Source organism: Idiotropiscis lumnitzeri, chromosome 3, assembly GCF_059441095.1.
Source record: "Idiotropiscis lumnitzeri isolate Australia: NSW breed Sydney's pygmy pipehorse chromosome 3, RoL_Ilum_1.0, whole genome shotgun sequence".
NCBI classification, from domain to species: domain Eukaryota; kingdom Metazoa; phylum Chordata; class Actinopteri; order Syngnathiformes; family Syngnathidae; genus Idiotropiscis; species Idiotropiscis lumnitzeri.
Window position 1 is genome coordinate 2,789,053 of NC_142393.1, and position 27,333 is coordinate 2,816,385.

The 27,333-nt window shown below is 43.1% G+C and overlaps 2 protein-coding genes across 11 annotated transcripts; both read right to left on the reverse strand.

Annotated features, from left to right (window-relative positions):
- Nucleotides 1-111: 111 nt before the first annotated feature.
- On the reverse strand, nt 112-20,115 carry als2b (alsin Rho guanine nucleotide exchange factor ALS2 b). Of its 9 annotated transcripts, none has more exons than XM_088292111.1 (34): nt 19,945-20,115; nt 19,672-19,760; nt 17,644-17,789; nt 16,592-17,571; nt 15,354-15,690; nt 14,565-14,739; nt 14,390-14,486; nt 14,045-14,122; nt 13,752-13,970; nt 12,781-12,952; nt 12,507-12,696; nt 12,328-12,393; nt 11,074-11,236; nt 10,236-10,367; nt 9,369-9,497; nt 9,251-9,274; nt 8,498-8,568; nt 8,350-8,416; nt 8,099-8,271; nt 7,955-8,020; nt 7,784-7,882; nt 7,292-7,456; nt 7,095-7,206; nt 6,317-6,394; nt 5,277-5,410; nt 4,622-4,786; nt 4,407-4,524; nt 3,820-3,977; nt 3,327-3,656; nt 3,207-3,258; nt 3,068-3,129; nt 1,987-2,136; nt 1,790-1,886; nt 112-1,693 (listed from the first exon to the last, which is right to left on the reverse strand). In XM_088292111.1, the coding sequence occupies exons 2-34, from the start codon at nt 19,689-19,691 to the stop codon at nt 1,655-1,657; spliced, it is 5,064 nt and encodes a 1,687-aa protein (XP_088148237.1). In that variant the 5' UTR covers nt 19,692-19,760; nt 19,945-20,115; the 3' UTR covers nt 112-1,654. The 9 variants fall into 9 exon arrangements, with proteins under 9 accessions (XP_088148237.1, XP_088148231.1, XP_088148230.1 ...); XM_088292105.1 differs by having other exon boundaries at nt 15,309-15,690; XM_088292104.1 differs by having other exon boundaries at nt 8,350-8,419; nt 15,309-15,690.
- Nucleotides 20,116-22,541: 2,426 nt separating this feature from the next.
- LOC148339407 (D-beta-hydroxybutyrate dehydrogenase, mitochondrial-like) lies at nt 22,542-25,612 on the reverse strand. Of its 2 annotated transcripts, none has more exons than XM_088289940.1 (5): nt 25,306-25,612; nt 24,372-24,784; nt 24,102-24,254; nt 23,880-24,013; nt 22,542-23,253 (listed from the first exon to the last, which is right to left on the reverse strand). In XM_088289940.1, exons 1-5 carry the CDS (start codon nt 25,317-25,319, stop codon nt 22,888-22,890), a joined length of 1,080 nt encoding a protein of 359 aa, XP_088146066.1. In that variant the 5' UTR covers nt 25,320-25,612; the 3' UTR covers nt 22,542-22,887. The 2 variants fall into 2 exon arrangements, with proteins under 2 accessions (XP_088146066.1, XP_088146067.1); XM_088289941.1 differs by lacking the exon at nt 25,306-25,612 and adding an exon at nt 25,078-25,288.
- Between the last annotated feature and the right edge of the window lie 1,721 nt (nt 25,613-27,333).

Sequence of the window (27,333 nt, forward strand, 5' to 3'; positions counted from 1 at the left end):
CTTGACTTAGTGGTCAGACAAACTACGGATTTCTTTCTTCAGCCTGACTTGTTCTCCTCACGTGATAAGCAGCTCAATTTTAAATCCTTCAAATATTGAAGAGAACAAACATTGGGTAAACGATTAGCTTGGTTTCATGTACAACAAAACATAGCTTTTTATTGTCACATATCATTGGGTTTCCATGAGGATATTAAAAGAGAGCTTCATGAACAAATTTGGTGTTTAAAGTCATCATTTAGTGGCAACCAGGCCTTAAATTCATCTTAACTTCAGCATTTGTAGAACATATTCTTCATGTCAGTGTTACATCAACACATATGCCGTAGTGAGTCGTTTGTACACCTCTGATCAAATGCCAGATTAAAAAAAAAAAAATGTTACCTATGATCTGTGCAACTCAAATTTTATTGGACCATGACAACAACATCCAATGATGCAAGAATAATCCACACCACAGACTCGTAATGTCCAAGAGTCACAACAGAATCCGAGTCAAGTCTCGAGTCTTTAATGGACAAGTCTGAGGTACTGTCTGTGTTTTGAACGCAGACAGATTCCCATTTAAATAGGGTGTGCACAGTTGCGCAACCACATTATTTTTACTTTGAACCCTCGAAATGCATTACAATAAATTGTTCAAATTCGCTCTATTTGTCACAGTAAATGGGCTCTCATTTGTCTAGCGCTTTTCTACCGTCAGCACTCGAAGCACTTCACAGTTCCCTCATTTACAAACTAATGATGCAGCATCAGGAGCGACTGAGGGTACACTATCATGCTAAAGGATACTTCGACATGGTCACACTGGACGGGGATCAAACCTCCAACCTTTGAGTTGGGAGACGACCACTGTGCCATGCCACCTCACATTAACGGTGGAAAAAAGTTTTGAGGTGATTTATCATAATTAGCCCCCCCCCAATCACAAGAACCTGGCATTTGAGTAGGAGTGTGCAGACTTTTTATATCCACTGTACACAGCTTATCATTCAAGTTGAGAAATACATGAGCTGAGGAAAAATTGCATCTGTTTTTAGTGTCATTCACAGGAAGGTTTCAGCAGTGGCTGAAATCACTTCCACAGTTAAATCATCAGCGAACACAAAATAATCCCTCTCAAGCCCATTTAGGACAAAGCCGCGATGAGTGTAGTGATTGTTGACAAAAAGAGCAGTAAACTTCAACTTCAACGCCGATTGCATGCATCATCAGGTTTTGAGTCAATTGGGTAAACTTCAGTATGCTTTCCGGGCCATTTTATTTTTATTTTTCATACCTTGAGCACCGGTCGATAGAAATATGGCTTGAATTGCTTTACAGGCTGCAAACATCTCGCAGACACCTTGTAGGATAAATAACGAATCATGTCTTCTGACACAAAGACAAGAGGAATTACTATAGTGTTGTTCTCCCACGTAACAATGCGGCTTGCCACCCAGAAAAATGTGGACAGTTGGACGTAGTGCATACTGTATATGGCGGTAACAGCACTCTGGCAGCCGCTCACGGTCACAAAGGGGGGAAGGTGGTCTCCTATAAATGTCAGCAGCAGATGGAGCGCTTAGCGACCTCAGCTGAGCCCCCGTGACAGGCTGATGGCGGGGGAGGAGCCACGGCGCACGCGTCAGTGAAAGAAGAAGAAGCTGCTGCATTAAGTGATCCTCTCATGCTGGATCTGGTAGTAACAGGCCTGCAGAAGGACAAGGAAAAAAGGAAAAGTTGATTTGTGATCAAAGTAAATTGCAGTAAGAGCACGGAATAACTGAAAGATGCAAGTCAAGGTTACCTTCAGAGTGGTGAACATGATTCCGTGCTCTCCATGCTGGACGCAAGGATCCATCAGGTCTTCGATCAGGTTGACCTCTGACCCAAGGTTCCTGATTCTGATGTTGCACAAAGGATAGTATTTAGAGGCCTGTCGTTGTCCTACGGGTAACCTACTTTTAAAGTGGATATAATGAAGCCCCAAAAGTTTGCGCTCACCGAGCACGCAGCACCACGTAGAGGAAAACAGGAAATAGGTCATCCATGGACCACAGGAAGTCTTGCTTCAGCAGTGACTGCACTTCTTTTGTGATCTCCTCGAAGGTAAGCTGGATCACATGCAGCTTGTCTGATGGGGTGAAGGTTGTGCTGAAACCCAAGGACAAAGGAAACTTGACAAAAGTAAATACAAAAAAGAAAAGAATATAAGTAATACATAATGTATACAAAATGAATACACTTGCAAGGAGCATGGAGATGCTCATGCTCAAATAACCTTTATCTTGATTACGCTTAAAAAAAAAGAAGCAATTTTTATTTGCATTTTATTGTTTTTATAATTGTATATCAATTGAAGAGAGTTGAATTTGACACAAATTCCCTTCATGGCCCGATGAACGCACAACCCTAACTTGGCCTTGTACTGCCCTGTTCTGTGTGTGCCTTTGTGCGCTGTCTCTGATGTGTGCGTCTTGGCCGCTTAGGGGCAGTGAGGTGCACCCGTTACGTTAGTTAAACATCACAATTGCACCGCATTACTACAACTAATTTTCCACCGAGTAGAAAAAATGCATGTGAGTGATGACCGATAGGTTATCGGTCTGCATGTGTTCCTCCAGTGCTTGTGTGACTATTTATTGGAAGGAATATAGAATACCTCAATTTTTGGGGCAAATTTTTGTTAACCCATCAGTGTGTTTTACATTGTGTGTTTGCATTTAGGAGGCAATTATTTGAACAAAGCTATTTTTTTGTAACACGAACTTTATGTAGATTTAAAAAATACAAAGTTTGCGTGTTTAGTTTTATAGGACCGATTTTACAGTCAATGCACATCTGTTATTTCTTGTTGAATTTAAATTTGAAATGTTGCAATAATAAAGATAGTATATTTGCATTAGGTAAGCATATTTGTCCACATCTGTGTTGAGAAGAGTTTTTAAAAAAATCTGTTTTTGTACATTTTCAACAGAAAATCAATTACAGCGCTAATATTTATATTTTACAACAGTGTTATTTTGTTTCATCAAAATGATTTCAAAGGGTATCACTGTAGCAGCGATCGCTAAACTGGACAAACCTGATTTGTTGCAGCGTTTCTACTGCAGAACCAAAGCAAGTATCCTTGGTGGTAGACAGAACCTGGATAAGACACAAACACTATTATTACTACTTCTGGAGATGTATGCTAAGAACCAAAAGTAAACAAGCCAAACTACCTGCAGGTTTTCAGCTGGTGCTGGTATGACGACTAAAACAGGCCAAAACTTTCTGAAAGAAAACGAGGGAAAGATTTAAAAGTGCATGTAACCGACGCTTGCTGATATTGCGAGACATACTGCTGGACACCCAGAAAAGCGAGCAGGGCCAGGTCGGTCTGCTTGTTGAGGCGGAGGACGCATTCCCAGTAGACATCGTCCTCTCGCTCTTTGTCAAGTGCGTAGAGGGTGAAGAGCGGCGGGTAGAGGCGGGGCAACAGAACCGGAAGCAGCAGAGCCAAGCTGCTCACCACGTGGCTGCGGAGGGACTGCTCCATCTTCAGGTTCAAATTCTGCTTGGAGACTTCATCTTCCGACAAGCTTTCAACTGGCACATCTGACTCCTTCTCCTGAAGGTTGGCTTGCTCTCGAATAATACCTCCATCTTCTGGCAAGTCTGGGAACAGAAACCTGCACAAAGATGCCATGCAAACCAAGGACAGAAAAAAAAAAAACCTTTCAAAACAATTTTTATTCTTCATTGCCAAGTGCTTGCTTATGTGGCGTTCACATGATTTTCTTTAATATGTGACGCATGTGGTTCAATAAAATTGACACGACTGGACTTCACTACCTTACGATCTGGAAGATGCGGTTAAGATAAGACTTCAACTCGCTGACGGCCTGCGGCAGGAGTCGGCGGTTGGCGCCGACGCCAACATACGTCATCCTATAGACCGCCACCAAGGCTTCCACGAGCCTGCCGAGTGGGTGCAGCGGGGTGTCACATGCCTGCCAAGATGACAAATTAGGTTTTATGCCGCCTTGACTGGTTTTCAGCAGGTTAATACAGTGGAACCCCCATGGTCAATAACACTCAAACTCCCCGTTAAGAAATCAACTCCAGTGCCCATCTATCTATCAATCAATCGATCAATGATAAGTGACGATGTATACGGTGATGCCGTAGTTTTACTACATTTAATTTGGCTCCATGTATTAGCAACATGCAGTAAAGTCTTGTTCTTTTAGCACTCGGTGCTTAGGTTGGTCTTTCTTTTGCCACAGAAAAACTGCGAAACCCGCACAAAGCAGGCTGATTCAAACTCCAATGATTAGAGAGTTTTTTTTACGGAAAGTGAGGGTAGAATTGCATGACCTCAGGAGCGCGAGACTTCAGGGGTTCCACTGTAGGCGACAATACGGTCAAAGGGGCAATACCTTGATGAGGTAAAGATGGATTGCATGATATCGCTCCATCGTAATGGGGCCGACATGCTGAGGGATGACCTCTAAACTCTCCAGAGTTCTGCTATGACTTCGAGACAGAAGTTCTGGACTGAGAGATGCACAAACATTTTTATGAAATCAAATGTGACGGAAGGAAACGATTAAGGTGTCTCGAGCTTCAACAAGAAGAAAAAATCACCATCCACCTGTCCAGAATATGTCGTCGGTTGGTGGTGAGGGCCACTGCAATATTTTCCCACGCCTTGCAGTTGTCTCCCTGCCCAGGCGCCTCGCAGCCAAGTTGGTGCCAACACTCGTCAAACACCGCCTGCCACTTCTCCTCAGCGCTCACACACAGACGGCCCAGCTTCCTGACACGTGTAATACACACAAACACACAATTTCATTTAGATGGTGCCAGTTCACATGAGATGATTTGGCAAGACGCTTTGCAAATGAACAGGTTAAAGCGCATATGAATCAGAAATCCATAAAGCTGTGTGGGATAACCATCTGTCTCGGCCGGTTGGCTTGAGATGGAGTGATGGAGCAGAGGGATGGAGTGTATAGAGGGAAAAAAAGTGGCATTAAACTCTGCAAAATGTTGCTTTTTACTTGGACTTGATCCTGTCAGTATGAGTGTGTTGATCAAGTATCTGAATGTGTGCATTTTATTTCCTGGTTAGTATGCTAAACAATGACTTCTCAGTTAGAGAGGGGAGCCTACGTGTGCGTTCCCCTTTGGCCTCCCCTCAGTGAAATGTTGTGTCACCCTGGCTACACTCCTGACAGTAATAGTCCATTCATTTATATACACACACGACACACTCGGCACATTCAAGTAACTTAAGGTGAACTTACACAGATCGAAACTTCTCCTTGTCAGTTTCAAACAGGTGTGGCTTAAAGTACGAGCCAGTTACTTTGGGACCGGCACCCCATTCACCATTGAAGGACCCGTCCAGGTAATCGCCATTGGCCATCGTCAGCACTCCCTAAGGTCACACATTTGAGAACATTCTTGTGTCCTGGGATCATCTCATCATTATATTTATGTCAAGTAAAATGGAAAGGAATGGGAGAGTTCACAAGTGACAACTATTGAATTATCTGAATGGGGATGAAGAAAGGCTAGGTTAAGTGTGATGGAGAAGGTCAGGATGGAAGTTGGAGAATGTGGCCTGGAAGACAGGTTTAGGTGAGGTAAAGCTATCTTTAGCTTTATCTTTAGGTAGGAAAGGAACATTTTGTACGCAATATGACCTTACAGAAAAAAAAAAAAACACTTGGTTCAACCAGCATAAGAGAAGGTGATAAACATGGAAAAACCCTGGAGATACTGGATGATACACAAATTATTATAAGCAGCAGTACAGAAATGCAATAAAAATGAGCAAACACTTCCAAATCAGTTGATGTTAACTCAAACCACCACGAAGCAATGCAAATTAGCTCTTAAATGGATTAAAATACAAACCAGAAAAAAATAATCAAAATACTGAAAGAAAAAAACAGCCCAAGAGAAATCTGAAGAAAGCACGAATCAAATATTCTCAAATTAAGAAGACAGCAACGTCAATGTTTGTAAAGGGTGGGATAACCTTCAAGTCAGTAAACCTTGGAAGAAAGAACTGGAACCGAGTTGTGAATTTAATAACAAACTGAGAAGGGAGACCGATAAAGCCAAAGAAGATTGGTCAGAAAAGGAAAGCAGGGAAAAGAAAAAAACAATAGGGGCGAGTGACGCTGCACACTAAAGTTGAAGGCAATAAGCATTTAAACCCCACAGTCGTGTGTATCTCGATGATATGATGACAAACATCAAGCTCAAAGTCAGATGTGACAGGCTACATCTGTCCCACAATCATAGTGAGAAGAAGCGATGGCAACTTCATAATCACCTTGCCGTTAAGGGTCCAGTCATCAGAGAACTCTCCCTCGTATGTTGTATCGTCTTCGGAGAGAAGGATTCCAGAGCCCTGAAAGACAAAACCCCGCACCTCACTCTGCATGCCATGTTTGTCTTATCACGTGTGAACCTTTGATTGTTTTGAGTGTGTTCTATGGGGGAGTTGTTGGAGTTGATTAGAAGTAATCAGTTTTTATAAGCAAATGACTCTCTTGCATTCAAATATGACCTGAGAGAACCACATTCCGAAACTGTCAACTTCTGGTTGACGTAAAACACAAGTGATCGTAGTAGTCAGATAATTCAATGTCCAAAAGCAACACCGAAAGCGGAAGTTGGAAGCGGATTTGTTCTATCCACCTCAGGAGGCGGCCATTTTGTACTGTACTGCCACCTGCTGGTCAACTGAAATTGACGTCAAAGTGCCGACGGCCTCAGCTCGAGAACGTCACAGCTCACCTGTTTTCTGGGCTTGGTGACGTGACGTTTGCAAGACGAGCTCGTGGGCACTGTGACCTCAATTTCTGGCGATAGCAAGCGAAAGTACAGGACAAAATGGCAGCTATCTGACCCTTAGATGGAAGAAAAAAAAAAGTGGATTATTTTAATTAATTCTTATATTAAAATATTGATCAGACTACCATGCTTGGATTAGCGGGAGCACATTGAGAAAGAAAATTTGATTTGAAAATGACTTGACTTCCGTTTTAGGTGTTGGACATTGAATTATGTGGCTACTTTTCCCACCATCCTCTCATCTTTGCTCCTACCATCATTTTATTGTCTTTGAAGGATCCTTCGTAGTAAAGGCCAAACTGCGTGACTACGACCCCGGTGCCTTGCCGCATGTTGTCCTGCCACATACCAATGTACTTCTCGCCCCTGATAGGGCGAACACACACACGAAGCTCTGACTGTGAGTTTAAACAGGAAACTCCAGCACACTCAAAAAGACAGCGCAACGTACTTGGTGATGTCGTCAAAGACGCCATAGCCAGTCTTTTTGTCGTGAACCCACTGGCCAATGAATACGCTGGGCGAAGAGGTGTTGAGCTTGCCGCTGCGCAGCATGCCATGGCCGTGCCGTAGGCCCTCCTGGTAGGATCCATCGTAGACCTCGGCGCTGGCATATCTGCGCATAGAAAATAGGGTCAAACCGATTAATTGGCCATTTTTTAAAATCTGCGCTCAATAAATAAATACATTTGGGGAAAAAAAATGATAATTTGAAATAATAATAAATTCATGTTTAACATCAGGTTAAATTTCTCCTTGAGAAATTAAAAAATGTACAATGTATTTAAATACAACAAAGTATATTTGAGTGTTGTAGCTTGCATTAATAAAAATCAGTGCAGTTAAATATGTTTCAAATATGCTGCTTACCTTACTGTGCTACAAATACAAGAAACATAAGTCAGAAGTGTTGTCAAAGCTCATGTCCAAAGAACATGCCCACCTGTATGTGCCCACACCATGCATTTTGCCGTCCTTCCAGTGACCTTGATAGTGATCGTTTTTGTTCAGGGTCTTATTTGGAGCCACAAATTCACCGAAACTAAAACAAACAAAAATATCTTGAGGCCAGGATGCGGCATGTCATCCATGCTTCATGTTGGCTCAAACTCACCCATCCTCCTGTCCATTCTTAAACGAGCCTGTGTAAATCCTCCCATCAGGCCATTTGATCACACCTCTGAAAAGAGAAATAATACCGATCAGCAGTTTTGTTTTTGTATTTAAAAAAAAAAAAAAACAAGTCGACAAGTCATACCTTCCGTGGGGCTTTCCGGCCAGCCAGCGGCCTTCATATTTAGCCTCTTTTAGCCGTCCGTCTTTGTAAAACGTGTAGGTGGCACTCCTACAAATGGGAGGCTCAACATTTTGTCCCTCTCCTAAGCTGAGGGCCTGAGCCACTGCTTGGTTAATGCAGCGGATCCACTTGGCCTGTGAAGTGAGCTCTGGAAATGACGACTTCCAACAAGTCTTCATCAACAGTCATTATGACTTCATCATTTCATCTACCTTCTCCATGGCGGAGTTGGCTAACAGGGTGAACATCTCTTCTGGTGTGATCAGTTTCAGTCCGTAACTCCTCAAAGAACAATGTATAATTTCAGTGTGATAAAAGCATCTTTATTGATAAAACTACAAGTCAAAAGAAGTCACTTACAGGCCAGTGTTGTCTTCTGGAATAGGCTCCACCCACAGCGTGGCCAAGGGGAAAACATGATGGGTGGAGAACTGCGAGGGAGGAGGACATCAAGGTCAGTCAGATGATAAGCGCTATGAATCATGCAACGCAGACATGCTCCTTTAATTTTGTTCAGGTTCAGATGAGTGCTGTTGCCAGAGATTTTGTTTTTGCCCAACACTGACAGCAGGGTGGGGGAGGGAGGAAATGACAATGGGCAGAGATGGGAAGGGGATGTTCATCAGACAGACTCACTGCGGACTTAAAAAAATAAATAAATAAAATTGCCATCCAAAAGAGCGGCCTTTAAGAAAGCATTTTTGTTTTTTAAATGAATACGTGCCAAAGAGGTGGCCATCTAATCCCTTATCGGTAAACAAATAGAAGCTTGAAACCGTTGACGTCAGCGACAGGTTAACTGAGTTTGATTTTGTCAAATGACTAAACAAGCTGCGGCATCACACAAACGCAGCATTGTGAACCAAGGGTATGAAACGAGGCTTCTGTTCAGTTGTCTTTGGTTTTCCTCTAAGACCTAAGTCGAGAATCCTCTAACAGTTCCTGGGAAAGAGTCACAGAGAATAATGGACGCCATTTATCACAATCGTGTTTCTTTTAAACATTCTGAGATTCCCAGGCAAGGTCGACAAGTCCCTGTCCTTTTTTTGTTCCACGGTGTCCACACGGTATCAAACACACACACACAATCATGCCACAGAGCTTCATACTTACGAGATTTTTACAAGGCGCCATGCCCTGAGAGCATGAGGGCAAGCACACACAAAAGCTTGAAAACACAACAGGTTACAAGAAGCGAAAGAGTGCATGTGCTCGTTTGTGCGGAGCTGACCTGTGCGTGGACAAGAGCGTCATTAAAAAGGATGAACCAGTTGACAGAGAACCTTCCGGCATTCTGCAGCGTCAGAGCTTTGTTGCTACTCTCGCAGATGAGACGGCGGTGAGCCTTTCGCAGGGAGTCCTATCAATGACAAATCAAGGGAAAAATAAAACTTAAACCGCGCAGAGACATGTACACTATGTATGTGAGGTTCATTGAAGCCACCAAGTTGCCCAACATCAATATGGCATCAATATCATTCAATTGATGTCATATTGGGGAGTATTGATCACAAATGAAGTGAGGGAGGTTTTATTGTAGGCCACTGTAACATTATGCAGTTTGAATATTAAACAACAATTTTCCACAGTTTGTGGAACATCAATTAAGCAGCAAAATCCAGCAGTTTTTTATCCATCTCAGAGGTCGGCCATTTTGCCACTTGCTGTCGACTGAAAATGGCGCCAAATTCAAGAACACACCCAGAAAGCTGGTGAGTCGTGATTAGTTGTTACCTGAGCTGCTGTGATGTCATAGCCAGTCCACAGCAAGTGGCAAAATGGCCGCCCCGTGAGAAGATAAAAATGCCTTGATTTTGCTGCTTAATTCACATTCCACAAACGCACTAGTAATCAGAATGCCGTGTTTAGACTTGTGGGGGCGCATAGAATATATTTGAAAGAAAATGCTTGATTTGACTTCCCATTATATATATATATATTTTTTTTTTACACATTACTAAAGGGTAGTTGCACACTTGGAAACTTATTTCCCTGTAGTCTACAAGATTTTTGATTTTTGTAATCACCCAAAGTCAGCTGGGATAGGACCCAGGAATATCTTGATACCCAATTTTGGCCAAGAAACAGGCTCTTTTACCGTCATCTTGCCGGGGAAGCCTTTCCAGAAGAGAAACGTGTATTCAGCTTCCTTCCTCTTCTTCTTCAGCAGAAGATCCAAAGCTTCAAACTCGGAGCAGCTCTCCTGCAGTCGTTGGTATTCGTTGGAGCACTGAGAAAGCAAATGCGACAGGCACACAGACGCAGACACACACGTTTCAACTAGAGAAATCAAACTCTGATTACGGGCAAAACAGTTTCCCGAGGTCAACCGCCCACCGAGTGACAAGGTCAAACGCGAATAAACTCGAGAATCCTAAATAGATAAATAAATTACAGGTCGGGCCACACCAAGTGACTGCAGAACTCTATCTATTGACGCCCTGCAACAGACAAACTGCAACCTTGATTTCGGCTTGAGGCTCTCAAGCAAAATGCTTTACTGAAAATAACACGGCACTGATGCTGTGATTGACAAAGGAGAAGCGAAATGCTAAGAAAATGGCCGACAATAACGTAAAGAACAACGTTGACAAAGACCGATCGCCCCATTCACGGACTGCACGCTTTGTTTTCTCTCCACCGGGAGGCTTCATATGAAAACATAAATACGGTTGAGTATTATTTTAAACCATATTAAATACAGCATACTGTATTGCATAGCACCCAGAAAAAAAATGTCATGCGTAGTTTTGATTGGCTGTTACAGGCACTTATGTGACGTGACGCGGCTAACTGGCGATTCAAACTTTGAATCAAAGCAAAACTAGCGGCCGACGGTGCGCCATTCATGAGAAGTAGTTACAAAACCGCCGCACAACAATTGAGTCAGTTTCAGCGCGTGGCTCAGTATGAGGCGGTCCTACCAGTTGACCTACTACTTCAAAGCACGTGGCCAGTTTGAGCAGCAGTCGTCCATACTCCTGGAGATGAAATGTTGGGAGGTAGAAGAGCGCTGCCAGCAGGTCCACCATGGCGAGGTTCCCCTCACTGCACTCTGCCAACTTCTGGAGTAGCTCAGGGCTCTTTCCAAAAAAATCTCTTCAGAGAAAAGGATAGCTTGTTAATAGAAATCAACAAATCAATCAAGAATCACACACTCTTTTCTGTCAGATGCTGCATTCGAGAAAATAATATACTGTCTATTCCACTTACTTGGAATGACGATATGTGGTTTATGTTTTAAACTTAAAAATTAAAGCATGTCAATTTGCTTTGACTTTGACCAACATTCTGATGATGAACTTTTGAACATTGATGCTCCTTAAGCGGCCCCGACTAAAAGCACATGCCACTCCGCGATGCGCACAGTTCAAGAAGACCACCACCAGGGTTCATCAATGAGATTATCCGAAATCGACGTCGACTCGGGCTGCAACGTTTACTGCTTCATGAATTGGCTGCAAGCGGTGGTGGACGCGTACGTGCATGAGTGGCAACAGCCAGGCATCCCGGGACCAAATCGCCGGTAAGAAGCAAATTTTGTTGTGCTAACGTCGTCTGTTTAGCGACCAAAAGCTGTTGTTAGCCGTGGGGTGTGGGAGGTGTAAACATCGATGCGTGGCTGCCTCCTTACACTTATCAAATGATTAGCGTAGCTAAATATCCAAAATATAACCAGCCGGGGTTTGCGTGCACATTCTTGGTCTTGTCCGCTTTAGCCAGTGTAAATGTGTAAATCTGTTTTACAGGTTTTAAAGGACTTTCCTTGGAAATGCATGCTGCACACACTCTTGCTTGACCGTCTTTGAGCATATTACGCAACACAAAAAAAGGCATTTTCAATTCTAGTGAATGTCATTCTTTACCATGAAAAAAGGAAAACCTAAATAAATAGATCTTGTGTTTAAAATTATTCTAAGAGAATGCCCTACAGACCTATTTGTAAAGAACTTTTTTTTAAATTTAATTTATCAAGTAATTATTTCTTTCAATGATAGAGCATTGGCTTAGTCAATGCAACCAGTGAATTTCCCTGTCACTCATCTTATTCCTCTAAGTTTTTTTTGCGCTGCTTTAAGCGAGAACCGACACTGTTGTTAGTCTACACATATTTTTGGGACACATTATATTACTTCAAAAGCACATCTGAACATTTTTATTGAAAGGTTTCCTTATGACAAAGTACTCACAGCGAGGGTTTCGTTAGGGCCAGGTAGCCTCCCATCACCTGGAAGTCATCCAACGTGCTGCTGTATCTTCAAAGATGTGAGCATAAAAACCCCCATTATTATGATGATGATGATGATTATATTGTACATCAGACCTGATCAAGACTTTAAATGGTCAGTTATTGATTATGAACACATACTCATTGTAGGAGTCCAGGAAGATTCTGGTGTGGTCGAGGATGAATAGACTTTTAATAGTGCGGCTGCGCCGGAGGTTGCTGGTGAGACTGACTGCATGCTGGCCGGTCAGGTGACACAAGTGCCCAAACTGACTGGCAAGCGTCCGCATTAGTTTAAAGATCACCGGGCCAAGGTTGGCACTCAGAGATTCTGCAAAATAAATACATGCAAATCATTAACCATGAGATGAGGAGAGAGTGGGGGGGACTGTTCTCTTGCATGTGTCACTCTTACCAAGACCCAGCAAGGGGCTTAAGACCTGTGTCTTGATGCTACAAAATTTGCAGTAGAATTTCCTCTCAGCGGACGCCAGCTCATGGAGGCTGGCGATGAAGCCCATCACATTCTTGTCTGACAGTGCCATGCACTGCTGGCCACCAGCAATAACGTTGCTCACAAATCCTAACTGGGAAACAGAAACATGCGTTAAAACCCCGTCGTCACGAGCAGACAAAGTGCTTTCACAGAAAAAAAAAATAAGAATGGAAATAAGAAAATCACACGCAATCAGAAGCAAAAAGACCCAAACAAACAAAATCAGCATTCCATCGTACCCGTACCCGTCATTCAAAACCCATTTGGGGAACACAAGAAATCTAAAGCCCTCTGCACACCAATCGGTGTCAGCCGTCTTGGCCAACTGTCACGTCGGCCTAGAAGTTGGCACGTCGGACCGGAAAATGACTGAAGAACACACTGCAAAAGCCGATAGAGATGCCAACTAGTCTGGACCTCATGCGTGAGAAGTTGTACCCCTGCATGCCATCGGCGGCGATAGTCACTGCGTAGCCTTTGACGGAGATAAGGGCGGTATTTTGTGAATGAGAAAGATTACTTCGTTTACGCGCACTTTTGTCAGGCCAGCCGTTGTGTCCATTCTTGAGAAGGGGAATTTTTTCTAGATTTTCTGCATTCGTCACTTCCGGTTCCTGTCCAGTGCACTGATTCACTTGCAAACCGCCAAGCACTGAGGCTCATTTAATCCGACAGCCCGTGCCACACCCCAGACGCCCTAACAATGGCTCCGATTTTTTAATGTGGCGTGCTACACCACACAGATGGCGTGTACCAACTTTCTGATGGCCAACGTTGAGGCCTTAAGACAACACCATGGTTTGAGGTCAGGGGGGCTGACGTAAATTAGTAAAAAAAAAGAAAAAGGGGGAGATGTCGACAGGACAAAAAAGCAAACATTTTGTTCTTACATTCATGCAGAAGGGAAGCAGAACAGGCTGCTGTGTGTAGGCGTCAGATGATTCCTTCTCCTTCTCCTCTCCCTCTTCCTGTTTGCCACAATCCGGGGTGCCGTCTTTCACCTGCTCGCCACTGTAATAAATGATGGGCTGGATGCAGTCTCCATCAGCAAGCAGTAGCGTGTGACGCTCTCCGGCGCTCACATCCCACACCCGGATTCCCTCTGACAGCTGTGGCAGGAGACAAACGAGTGGGGTGACACTTTAATGACATGGATTAAAATGAAAAAAAGTGTCTACTGCACCTTGGCGAGGCGAGGGACTGTGCTGGGGGACTCCATGTGGCCCAGCTGGCCGTGGCTGTTACTCCCCCATGACAACAACTTTAAGACAGACAGACAGACAAAGTCAAGCAGCGACGTAGGACATTTCACCGTGATGTCACACGTTCTTCCTTGGGGCAAAAGCTTTTTTTTTCTCCCCAGGAATGTAAAAACAGCCTAAAACCTCTGTGGCATACCTAGTGGCCCAACCCCAAACAACTCGTTTGTAGTGGTTTTAGTTGAGGTCGAGGCTTTCTGCCTAGGACCTGTTCTTTGCGAACATTCAGAAATGTCCTTTTCACAGTATTGAGAGTGCTTTTGACTGACCTGAGACTGGGCAGTCAGAGCGAGGGAATGATGAGAACCGGCTGCCACTCGCACCACCTCCTTCCCATTGAGACTTTTGATGCAAAGTGGCTGTGACCTGCACACATCACACGGTTGGTGTTACGGAGCAGTCTGCTCACACACTCGTCAGCGTGCTCGAAAGCGGCATTCCCACCTGTCCAAGTTGTCGCCATGGCCTAGCTGACCATGCTCGCCATGGCCCCAGCTCCACACTTCGGTTTGCAGGGAGGGAAGCACCTCTTGATCCTCTGTGGCTGCCATTCCCGATGACGGGAGGGCCGCAGCGCCCGTCTTAGAACGGCCAGCCTTACGTAGCAGTCGTGGGGACACTGCAGGTGCGCAGAAGCAAAAGAAAAACTCGTGTGATGACATGTAGCTTTTAAACGACATGCACTCTTTCAGGATGAGTTCACATAGAAATGGGAGGTTCTCAGAACACAGTAGTTCTCCTTGAGACTTCAAGAGACAACAGACACTTTTACACAACAACGGGTGAAGTTTTTCCTTGCCCTCCTGGGGGTTAAGATCAGGGGATGTCGTTAATATTTGCCAACTGTGGGCACGTGAAGCCCTTTGAGACTTTTTTGGATTAATGACACATATTTGACTTGAATTTACGCAAAAGGACATACAGATCCATCATACTACATTAGTCTGAAAGGACAGGTTAATTAAGAGAAAAAAATACAGAGGTAAACCACTGCAACTGGCGCCCCAAGGATAGAAAAGTGAGATGGTTCATCTATTCGGGACGCTCAAATAGAAATGTAATAAAATGTGGACCACAATGAGAGTATAAGAAAGAAAAGAATGTACAGGTAATGGCTGTTAAACGGACGCAACGTGACAACAGAGCATGCACTTGACGCCAACATGCATGTGCACGAGGCGTACTTACACAGCAGCCCATAGGAGGAGGATAAGAGGTGAACAGCGTATCTACCCTGTGAGAGGAGTCCCGGGAGCGACAGGCAACGATGCAGGCGTTCCGCCTCCTCCTCATGGATGTCGCCAGTACTGGAACTCTTCTTGGCCTGCACAGAGTCTTCCTCTCGGACACGCTCGGTGGTGTTCTCACCCGCTCCGGGATCAGGTGCCGTTTGCCCGACCGGCCCGCCTGACCTCGATGCTCCGGTGTGAAGATACAAGCTCATCATTTTTTTGAGGGACAACGCCTCGTAGGTGGAGGCAACCCTTTCACCAACGGCTGAAGCGCATGAGGCAACCAGGTTGTTGAGGGGGTTGTTGGAGGAGGCGCTGATGAGTCCGGCTGCTGAGGGCTAAAACAAACAAAAGACAGTCGGGTATATAAACAAAGAAGGAATGAACGTCGGACAAACTGGATCATACCAAATTCATTCTTTTATTTTGTACTCCTGATCCTTTTCCGCCTCTTACCCTATCTGACTTTGGGTGAGAAGTGGGGTACACTCTGGGCTGGTTGCCAGTTAATTCATAACCAACGCATTGGGACAGTTTCGAGTGTCAGATCAATCCAACATTCCGGATCATTGTGAGGAAAAAAGTTACACAGTGGGTGTTATCAAGCAGATTTTGATCAGTCCAGGGTGTACCCCGCCTACTGACTGAAGAGAGTTGGGATAGGCTACAGCACCCCCAGCGACCCTTGTGAGGATGGGCAGCTTGGATAATAAATGGCCGGACGGATGTACTTGATGTACTTGTTGATAAGGATGGCACAACACGAACTCGTCAAGTCGTTCCTGAGATGGCTGAAAATCTTAAAATTTGTCAGGCTGTAGCTCTCAAACTGCTACTCCAACTGACCTCAAATTTGAGACTTAATGTCGTGCCATCACCGTCAACAAGTGCACCAAGTTTTATTTAACTCAACATCTCCTTTGTTCAAATTTTCAGATATTCTGGGGTAATTTGGTACGGAACGGCCCCAGCAAGTAAAGTCGTGGAAGAACAGGAAGAGCCTGCAAATACCGCATTGAAAAACAAAAATAAAACAAATTTGTTTTTGGTTTAAATAGAATTGAATGCTTGACTAAACACGCCCTGTGAGCAACTGGTTACCAGTCCAGAGAGTAGCCTGTCTTTCGCCCAAAGTGTGCTGGGATAGAGGGGGGGGGGTCCTACTACCCATAAACCTGAATAGGATTAAAATACCCATCAATAATTTGAGATGTGTCTTTTTCAAATAGAAACACTCACCAGCAGGGTGTGTAGCCCTCCAATTGTCACCTTTGGTGTTTTTTCAGCCTGAGTGCTATCAGAAAGCTTCTTCAGGTACTCTTTGACTGCTTGCTCATCTGGATAAGGTGAAGATTTGGTACTTGGAGCCCCGCAAGACTTCATCCCTGAGAGGTCAAGGTCGGAAGCAGGCAGTTCCAGCCCAGCCAGAGATGACTCTTGAGTCTCCACATTTTGTAATTGTGAGGGATCGCTGTTATTGATCGGTGACGGAGACAACAATTGAGAGGGTGGCGAAAAGTTTTTGGAAGAAAGGGCAGGCTCTGATGGAGACATTTTCAAGGCAGGATTTGCAGCAGGTGCTGTGAGCCTCTCCTCCTCCTTTGACCACTCAAAGCAAGGGATGCAATAGTGACTGTCAGAGATGATGACATGATCCTCTTTGTCCGTCATGGTGTATAGCAGCTGCTTACACCGCCCGCATTTGTCCGCGGGGGGCCGTTGGATGTCCTGCGGGCCCAGGCAGCGCACGAGAGCCAAGCTGTGCTGAGCCCCGCAGGCCACTTGAAGTACAAACCTGCCTGCTAGCAGCTCCACCTTTTGTGGTTTCCAGACAGGAAAAGCTGTGGCACCGAGTCCCAGCTGGCAACCGCTGCCCCAAGCCCACACTTCCTGACGGACCGAGAGCGCCAAGGTGTGCTGCTCCCCACAGGCGAGCTCCAGTACAGGTACCGTCGGCAAGGAGCAACAGTCAGAGTCTGCCAGAGCGATTGGAGTCGGGTTGGGGACGGAGCTGAGATTCGACAAACCACACTGTCCGGCAGTGTTGTCGCCCCACATGTGGACGCCGCCGTCCTCGGTCACCGCCCCACTGTGGAAGCTTCCAGCAGCCACGGCGACAACCCGCTGTCCACTGAGTGCGCTCTCCAAAGTGGGCGCCACGAACTCTGCCACTTGACTCTGCTTCCATGGACAGTGCCCAAAAGTGAACACCTGACCACCTGATTGTGCACAACAAGAACTTTAAAAACACAGACATACGTTTTAAACACTGCAAACACCACAATACTTACCTTCCACCAGCAAAACTCCATGATTTCGACCCAGAGCGACCTGGAGAACAGACTGGGGAAGGAGCAGTTTCTCGGGGGCCACACTGTAAGAGTAGCCCTTCCAAATGTGGAGCAGGCCTCGCCCTCCTCCACCATCATCTCCAGAGCTGTGAGATCCGGGAGGATTTGATAGCAACGTGTCAGCTCACATGATTATTGAACAGGTTTTAGAAGTAGGGTTGCAAAATTCCACGTATTTTCAAGAAGGAAACTTTCCTTGGGAATTAACATGAATTTTTGGCAATTAACGGTAATAATCCAGGATATCCTAGGTGTAATGACTTTCCTTGTGACACAAAAAGATTTAAACTTACTTCACACTAGGTCTTTAATGTCATTGAAATAATTGATTGTTGACGGGTAGTGAATGAAAGGTTTTGTTTTTTTCCCCCCTTTTACTCGTGCCAGTGCCGCCTCTCGGAAATTGCCGCCGTGGGCGGCTACCGTTTCCGCCCATATCAAAAACTGTCACTGTAAACAACATTATGAGCAGGGAGCCTCCGTTTCCTTTTGACCTGACACACATAATTTCGAGGTTAAAAGTGCTCGCTCGGCACTAAAATTGTTACGCAAGATTAGTAGTGAATTTAAAGTTTTGGTCAGTGGTGGGAAGTGGGAACAAAAACATACTTTGTACTGATGCACAGCACTTTGTATGGAGTGATGTCTGATTTTGAAGGGCTCTATAAACAAAGCTGCATGGAGTTGCAATTGAATTTTCAGGTCTCTGCAACTTCTTACATTTACTCCATAAATTTGAAAACATAACTGTATTTTCTACTTGTAACAGCACAACGTAATTTATTAAAATTGTGAAAATAATTTACAAGATGTTTTTTTCTTTTTCATTGCACCATGTTACCAAAATGGGTATTGCATATAACTGACGGAAGAAAATTTTTTGACTGTTGTACTGAAGCACAATCCACAGTCTGTACTTTTGCATGTATATAGATGTACAAGAGTTGAACCAGTACTTCTACTTTTACTCGTCTTTTTTTTTCTTTTAAACATCTATATGTCATACTCAGCTGTCAATTTGACATTGGTTATGTGAACGTCTCTGCAGAATGAGGCGAGTGTTATGTTATAAAGGCTGCCTTTGTTTTCCGATCTCATCTGCACAATCTCTTCTTATGATTATGGTTTATGTCATCATTCATTGTGTTATATTGTGCATATAAATAAATAAAAAGAATACAGAATGTGAATTCTTTGGCCTTTTTTGGGTTCTGCCGTAGAAAAAAAAAAAGGAATTAATTACCATTGCGTGCAGTGACAGTTTTTTTTACGTGCTAAATGTGCATCAGCACAGGGCAGAATGGCAGCAACACAAACCAAATTATTGAATTTTGGCAATTTCCTACGGAATTTTCACCAGCGTGATTTGGGGTAGTGGGGCACATTGTCACTGATGGGACTCAGTAGTAGCGTGGTTATTTACCAACTCAGAGGTTGTGGATTCGATCCCCGGGCATTTTGACAATGTCGAAGTGGCCTTGCGCAAGAGACCCGAGTTGCTCCTGATGGTATGTCGTCAGAAAGTAGATGTGATAGCAGTGTTCATTGCTTTGAGTGCCTCAATACGTGGAAAGGCGCTATACTAGTGAAAGGACCATTTACCATTTACTGAATGTGTTGTGTGGATACATTGAAAGTGGAGGCAATAAAACGAAAATTAGGGAACATTTTGTATGACACTGTAGTGTCCATAGTTGTATGAATTGAACTATTGTGTGGTCTGGCCTATTTAATTGATGTATATTTAACATTTTAGATTGTATTGCGCCCAAAAGGACTTGAGAATTAAAATTAGCTGTACATTTTATATCCATCACATCAACTGCAAGCTTGTAACTATGTTTGACTGCATTGTCCTCTGTCAAATAAAGATTTATGACTACACTCTGGTAGAAATACAGCAATCGGCCGTGGGTGGTGGTCACATGGTGATCACAAGCCAACAAACAGCACATTAATGCTCCTTACCCCCTCCTCTGGCTTTCCATCCGTGGGCTTTATTTCTCCATGGGCACCTCATAAAAATGTTATGAAAAACCCACTCGCCAACACGTTGTCTGTTGGGGAGGAGAAAATGATACATGTCGGGAGAGCTCCCAAAACAAAACACACACTCTGACGTCGAGCAGGTGTCATCCTGTCATCATCATCATGAACATGTTAGCAACTGCAGCCGACCACCACGAGCAAACTCATTCCAATAAAAACGCAAGCGCATATTTACGGTGGTTGTGAGAGTACCTTTATCACTGTCACAAAAGTAATCCTCAGCAGCTCGTTATTTTCTTCATGGTTGCTGTTGAACCGGCAAGCGTTGATGTGGGAGGGAGAACCTAATGCGAATGCTAGGCTAGGCTAGCAGAGACAACAGGCAAGCAGATTCATCTGTTGACAAGGCCAATGGCAAAGATCGTGTATTACCGCGTGAAATCATCTCTGAAAGTACGGGCCGAAGAAATACTGTCATATTATGTTATGTACAGTACCAAACAATATTTGTATCCATTTACATTTCAAAACCTATATATAATATTGATACAGATGTCACTATTATGTCATTGTTTTTCAGGGTTAAAGCCTTGACCACTCAAACAACCTAGGAACGCACAAATAAGCTCAGAGTGTAATGTCTGTAGTGATCCAAGCTGCTATACTCAGCAAATACGGAAGCCGAAGTAACTGACTGACTGACGCTGTGATTAATTAATAATACATAAATGAATATTAATTTATATATATATATATATATATATATAAAATGTATCCTAATACAAAAGTATAAACATTGCAACATTGCAGTTGGAACCCCAGTTTAGGATCATTTAGATACACCAGCACTTAAATTGTGTTGAAAACGTACAAAACCCAATGTGGTCGGTTCCTAAAAAGTCAAAAGTCACTCAAGTCATTCAGCATCATCTGAGAGTGCAGGTCAACACAGGACACGTTCTGTCAGAGTTACCAGAGAGTGTTTATGGCTTCCGAAAGACCAAAGGACGTAACAATTGATTTCTTTGGTAAAGCCTGCCTGCTGGAGTGCATCATCCGTTCCCAATTCATGAATACTGTCAACGTTATGATTTTGCGTAGATTCCCTGATTTGTCTTCTGTTGTTGAATCTCGCCTGAAGGAAGCCACAGAAAGAAACCAATGTAATCATGTGTTATATTTATGTCATTTGATCAGTCACAGTAAAAACATCCATCCAATTTCCAAGCTGCTTATCCTCACAAGGGTCGCGGGCGTCCTGGAGCCTATCGCAGCCGGCTTCGGGCAGTAGGCGCGGTACACTCTGAATTGGTTGACAGCCAATTTCAGTTTAAAATAAATCATTTTAAAAATTCAGTTTTTTTTCCCCACGACACTGAGGACAAGCAGTACAGATAATGGATAGACGGATGCTTTGTTTTTTATTTCCTTGTCTTCATACAATCGTAATAATGCTAAATACATGTATTCATTCTGATCCCTTCACAAATTCATAAGCGACACCCATGATTTTGCTACCTGCTGTTGTGTGACTGCAAACCAACCAACTCTGACATTTCAGCTCACAGATCCTTCTGGTGGACTCACCACACAAAGTCTTTATCATTATATGAAGCAGTTGTGTAACCCACGTCCCCCATTTCATGAAAACTTATTTTCATCACACATCCTTCTGGTCTCACCCGGCTGTCTTGCTATTCTCTCCAACTGGTGAGATCAGATGTGTTTCTCATCCCAGGTAGCAACCTGGGCAGGAAATCACCAGACATTCTTCTTAAAGTGCAAGTTTGAGGTCAGCTTGACCCACCGAGTAATAAATCTATTTTAAGTATACTCACGGTAGTTATTTTGAACGCAAACGTCCATGATTCATAGTTCGACCCATAAATTGAGACTCTATACGTGGCACCATGTTTTCTTTCTTTTTCAGAGAAAAAAACTTTTCTGGTGGAGAGCAAAACACTCTTACCTCGTTGTACCCCCAAAGGCTTTTGTTGTACAATGAGTACAGCCTGACTCATACGTGTTGAAGAGACTCCGAAAGTCTAACGTTGCACAGCAGATAATTAAATGATAAACATTTTTATTTCATTTCCTAAATTTTCACATTTTCGTCTTTTTTTTAAAACTCTAATTAAACAATTCTAAGTAGAATGATGCCTTGAAATTAAATAATTCTGAATCAAAATGAAGAAAAGAAAAAAAAAACTGTGTTATAACATTTACCAAGGGGAAAAAAATTCCTTTGAATGAATCTTCAAACAGCGGGACAGACAAACAACTCAAGAATAATATTCAGACACACTGTAACAATTTAACTTTGACATGGGAAAAAAAAAAACGTTTGCATTTATTTACTGGAAGCACTGCAGTCAATGCTTCAAAAGGAAGAAAATCAATTGTTGGAAATATTAATCAAATCTCATGGAACAAATAATTGAATTGAATTTGTGAACATTGTTCATGGTAGGGAAGGCCTTGCTGCCTTAAAGGGGAAGTCAACCCCCAGAAAATTCATGAGAATATGTTCTATGCAAAAATAAAACAAACTCATGCTTTCATACAACTTTATGAATGGATTTTTTTTTTTCATGCAGCTTTTCCTGAGATGTGGTGGAGCGCCACGGGGATTTTGTCAGGAAACATCTGAGTGCAAGTTGGGGGAAAAAAAAAAAAAAAAGTGGTTCTCACCCAGCACCAAACTCGTTCCAGAAATTCTAATAGCTCCCTCAAATTAGGTGCATCACAAGGGCAGGATGTCCAATTGATTTCAGGACACTTTTCTTGCCAGAGTGAACAAAAAGCATTCAACAATTAATGAACAAAACATACACATCCGTAGAACAACAGCCATTTGAATATTTTTATTAAATACATACGCTTGCATACACACATGTACACGCAGGATTCTCCAGAATGCCCTAAACAGTTTGCCATCTTGTTCAAGAGAATCATGGGCCATTCTTTGGAAAGCAAATACAGAGAACACAAATAGTAACACACCATAGAAATCAAATGAAGAACCTTCATGTACATTTTTTTACCCGCCAAAGTCTCACAAATGACCATTTCCTTTCAAGCACATCGCAGTCAAATTCTTAGAAAAGATTTGCTACTAAAGTTTTATGACAGGAAGATAAGAGTACATCATTTTCACTTCCCCCAGATTTGACCACAGTGACAGAAAAAAAAGTCCTACTTGACATAGAGCATTTCTTTTCTTTTCGCATACATCGAACTGAGCGAAAACACAGAATCAGTGAGAGCAGTGGGCAGAAAAGGGAAGAGTTGGAAGAAGACCCGATCCATGGCGGAGACGACCATGTATCGACGTTTTGGGCTGGGGGCCGTGAGGGCGTGCAGCATGGCAGCGATGACCTTGTCGGCGTTGGTGAAGCCCATCCGGCATGTGGAGACAAAATACTCGATGGCCAGCTCGATGTAGTCTCGGTTGAAAATTTGCTTGCGCTCGTCATCGAATTTTCTCCAAATATCCGACACGGTCTTCATTTTCACGATGTTGGTGGCTTGGCCGAAGTTCCCCGGCTGGATGATGCTAACCTGAGAGGGGGAATGAAGTTCGAATTTAAAATTGGTCTTGGAGCAAGGCACAGGCAAAAAATATGTAGAAATATTTCATTGGTGCAAAACAATTTGTCCTCCCGATGCTTGCATAGCTCATCCCTCGTTCATATTGATGCACTTAATTAACTGAGGAACAACCCAGGTCTTGTCACTGTTATCTTTGGCCAGATTTGACTTTTCCAGTTCAGTATTCATACAGTTGAATCTGCTGAGTTCTTTTTTTTTTTTGCTTCTTTCACTGGCTGTTTTTCAAATATGTCCAATGTTCAGAGGTGTGGACAAATCCCATGACCTGGCAGCTGATTAATTTATTTTAATATAAGTGTTTGTTTACTGAACCAGCTGGCAATGCAATAACCCAAAGCTTCATATAAGTTCCTTCTCAGTTTTCCACATTTCCCCATTGTGGGACTAATAAAGGGAATATTATTAAAAAATTAGATGTCAGTTACCACAAAAGCACCGCAAAAAGAAATGAAAAACTAATGTTAATTTCACGCTGGTTTTCCACAGCGTTTAATCAACAAAGACGCATGTTTGTGGAATATGCTGGCCTAAATGTTGCATGATTTGTTGGCGGTTTTTTTTTTGGGTGAAAGTACCTTCACGCCGAAGCTGTCCATTTCCACCCGTAAGCAGTCGGCAAACGCTTCCAGCCCTCGCTTGGACACGCTGTAGCTCCCCATGTTCAGGCAGTTGAAGAAAGAGAAGATGCTCGACACAAAGACCACCCGGCCTGGTGTGGTCGGGATGAACGATAAATGACCCGACGATGCCGCGACACGAACGCGAGGGAAGTGTCAAAGATGCTGATTTCTTGTTACCTTTGGAAGCACGCACCAAAGGCAGGAAGGCCATCGTCGTCCGGATGCTGCCAAAGAGGTTGATGTCCACGATGTGGCGGAAGTCTTCAATGGAGCTCCACTCGATCTCAGCCCAGTCTGAGATGCCGGCGTTGTTCACCACTGCCCACAAGCCTGCAGACAAGCAGAGACTTTGTTCCGTCAAAACGATCCACTGTGGTCTCAGAACAGCGCTTTGATGCGCGCCGTTCGGAGAGTCTTGTAAGTCACAATCATGTTTTCTGTTCTCACCTTTTTCCGGCAGGTTCTCCTTAACGATCCTCTTGGCCTGCTGCACATCCTCGTCACTGGTCACGTCCATTTTGAGAATTTTCAAATTACTGGAGCTCTCTTTGGCTAGGTTCTGGGCACCCATTCCCTGTGGAAGCAAACAACCGGCGAAGACCACAAACCCCTTGCGGTCCAAGCATCGAGCCAGCTCGGAGCCAAAGCCGCTGTCACAGCCCGTTATCAGCACGGCCGAGCCATGACCGTCCACGGTGAAACTGGAGTGCCGGCGGGAAAAAAGTTTTCCAAAGGCAAGGAGAAAGACGGCCAGGATGGGGATGATGGCAAGGAGTTGGTAGGTGGATAAGGAGGCATTCATGTCGGCCAGGCGTCTCTGCGAAGCATCTGCCGTGAAGCCCATCAGCCGGTTCTTTATACTGATGAGAGTGTTATGACACAATTTGTTCCGGTCTGCATGTGACGACGCCTCATTGACGCCACACTTTATTTATTTGGTGTGGCATGTTCAATCGGCAAAAACATGTTTCAGTTCAGTTCCCCTAAGGATGAGATCGCTGCAAAATGATCACTTTCTCATATTTTGCAATTTCTAAGTGTGGTATATGTTTGAAAAGAATGGATATTTTTTTTAATTTTGTTCTATTAATCAGGGGCGATTCTATCAGGCGCTTGAGGGTGTTACAGAGGAATCAATGGGTGCTGCAATTACCTGAATTTGTCTCTTGTTTGCTTAGTTGCTTTTTTCCAGCAGCACAGGGCTTTAATATTAATATTAACACACACACCCACACACACTTCACAGAATCAGTCATTCCAATCATAAAAGGACAGAGGCAGCACTACCGAATCTCCTCGTAACATTTCCAAGCTTGAAAACAACTGCAGCCAATTCCAACTTTGCAACATGATTGAACATTAAAAGCAGCATGAAAGTGACCTGGTATTGGACATCAGAGTTGGCAGATCCAGATTCAGAAAGTAAAAAAAAATAAATTAAAAAAAATCGCCACAGTTCGGCTTTAGCCACACACGCTTCTCAGGTGCTTCAACTCAACTGGAGCTCGTCTACCGGTCAAGCACCTGTGGCCAAAGCCAAAGCATGGCGGGTTTACTTTCTGGACTAATAATGTGTTGGTATTGAGTGGTAGAAGATGAGCAAATTTGCCACATAAACTGGATAAGGAAAAGTCCACTTACAAATTCACTTGAGGAATGTGCAGGCAGGCTGCTCTGCACAGGTCAGCTAAGCTTGCTGCTCACAAATAGGTGGGAGGGCTGAGGTGGGTCAAACTATTTAAGCAAAAAGGGGTGTACTGTATTTTTGCTGTTAAAGTATTATGTTTTCAACCAAGCAAATATTGTTATTTTATTTATACATTCATTTAAAACATTTTTCCAGCTTGTCAAAAAGAACAAAATAAATAAACACATAAATATAGACCTAAAATTTTGGGGGTGCTTGGGAAACTCTATTTGGACAACCTAGACCAGGCGTGGGCAAACTACGGCCCGTGGAGGGGGGGGGGGCACATGTGACCTGTTAAACGTTCATTTATTTGCTTGAATTGAACAATGGTCAAAATATATTTGAACTCTGTAAAATGGGCATTGCTGAATTTCTTAAAACGTAACTATGTTCTACGAATGATTACTCGATAAATAAATTTAAAAAAGGTAGAATCAAACTGTTTATCCTGGTGAAAGGTGAGAGTCCATTCTTTTATTTAGTAGTTTTAAAAAAATTACCATAGAATACCACATCCTGTGGGTCTTGAAAAATCACTGTCTCTCTTGGGTTATGGTCAGTGCAAATGGCTGACATTAAATGAGTAAATGTGCCCTAGAAATAAAGTTGAGTTGAGTTGTCACAAGTAATCCGACTTCACTCCAAACAGTTATAGTCAATAAGTCAATTTCTGGAACTTGATGAATATTTTGAAAATTGGTTGTGTAGAGAGACAGATACACTCTATATATAGGAAACCTTTGAATTGTGGAATGTTTTTTTTTCAAACGGTAATTCATCAAATTTGAAATGGGTTACATCATGCCCCTAAGTTAGCAAAGCCATTCAGAGTTAGGGAAGCATAAGAAGAGTTTTGACAGCTCAAAACCAACAGTGACATTACATGGGTTTAAAAAAAAAACGAACACATTTTTATCAAATAGATTTGATGTGATTTCCCCTTTTTCCTTAGATTACAACAAAGAGGAAGATTCATCAGAAAATTTGTATTGGTTGTAGTATTACAATGTGTAACCTTAAGTGTCAGATAATTTAAAAGTATAGTCACAGTATGAATTTGATAATGTTTTTAATGTCCTCGTACAATTAATACGTTGAAAAACGACTGCAAATGACATCACATGTTGAGGTCTCAGATAACAACCAATCAAGGCTCAGTTTGCGAACCTTAGATGAGCCGTGATTGGTTGCTACCTGAGCCCTCAATACGTGATGTCATTTTAAAAAATGGGTCGATAGCAATGAAAGTCGAGGAAAGATTTTCGATCTAAAAAAAAAAAAAAAAAAAAAAAACCTACTGAGACATCATCAAAACATTTGGAAATTATTGTTGTGTTAACTGTGAAATAAAAGCTTACTTTTCAGAAAAAAAGAGGAGCTACTAATTTTTGTTGACCCTTGTAGTGTATGATAATCCAAAATAATCTTTATTAGTCCCACAATAGGGACATTTGTAAAATTCAACATAAATTATACATTTTTGCCGAATTATTCTTGCATCTTTAATGATGGAATCAATTTTAACTGTTGTACACTTAACATTGTCTGATGTGACGGCATGAAGCAAGTGCTCCCTCGTGTGGTCAAGATAGTTATTGCAGATATGATTAATTCTGAAGCGTTCTCTTGAAAATGAGGGTTGTTTCATACCAAATGGCTGCTTGCCTTGTAAGTTGTCGCAACATTTTTAGCTCGCCCCTTCCGCCATGATAATGAACG

Bases quoted from the DNA above. Each gene is read 5' to 3' on its own strand.
- als2b (XM_088292103.1), bottom strand. From the start codon at position 19,691: ATGGAAAGCCAGAGGAGGGG. The intron at 14,123-14,389 runs GTCAGTCAAAAG...TCTGTCTTAAAG, and splicing joins CTCTGACTGCCCAGTCTCAG to TTGTTGTCATGGGGGAGTAA. The intron at 9,275-9,368 runs GTCAGCTCCGCA...TCATGCTCTCAG, and splicing joins ACGCTCTTGTCCACGCACAG to GGCATGGCGCCTTGTAAAAA.
- LOC148339407 (XM_088289940.1), bottom strand. The intron at 24,255-24,371 runs GTGAGAACAGAA...GCTTGTCTGCAG, and splicing joins GGAGAACCTGCCGGAAAAAG to GCTTGTGGGCAGTGGTGAAC. The intron at 24,014-24,101 runs GTAACAAGAAAT...CGACCACACCAG, and splicing joins TTTGGTGCGTGCTTCCAAAG to GCCGGGTGGTCTTTGTGTCG.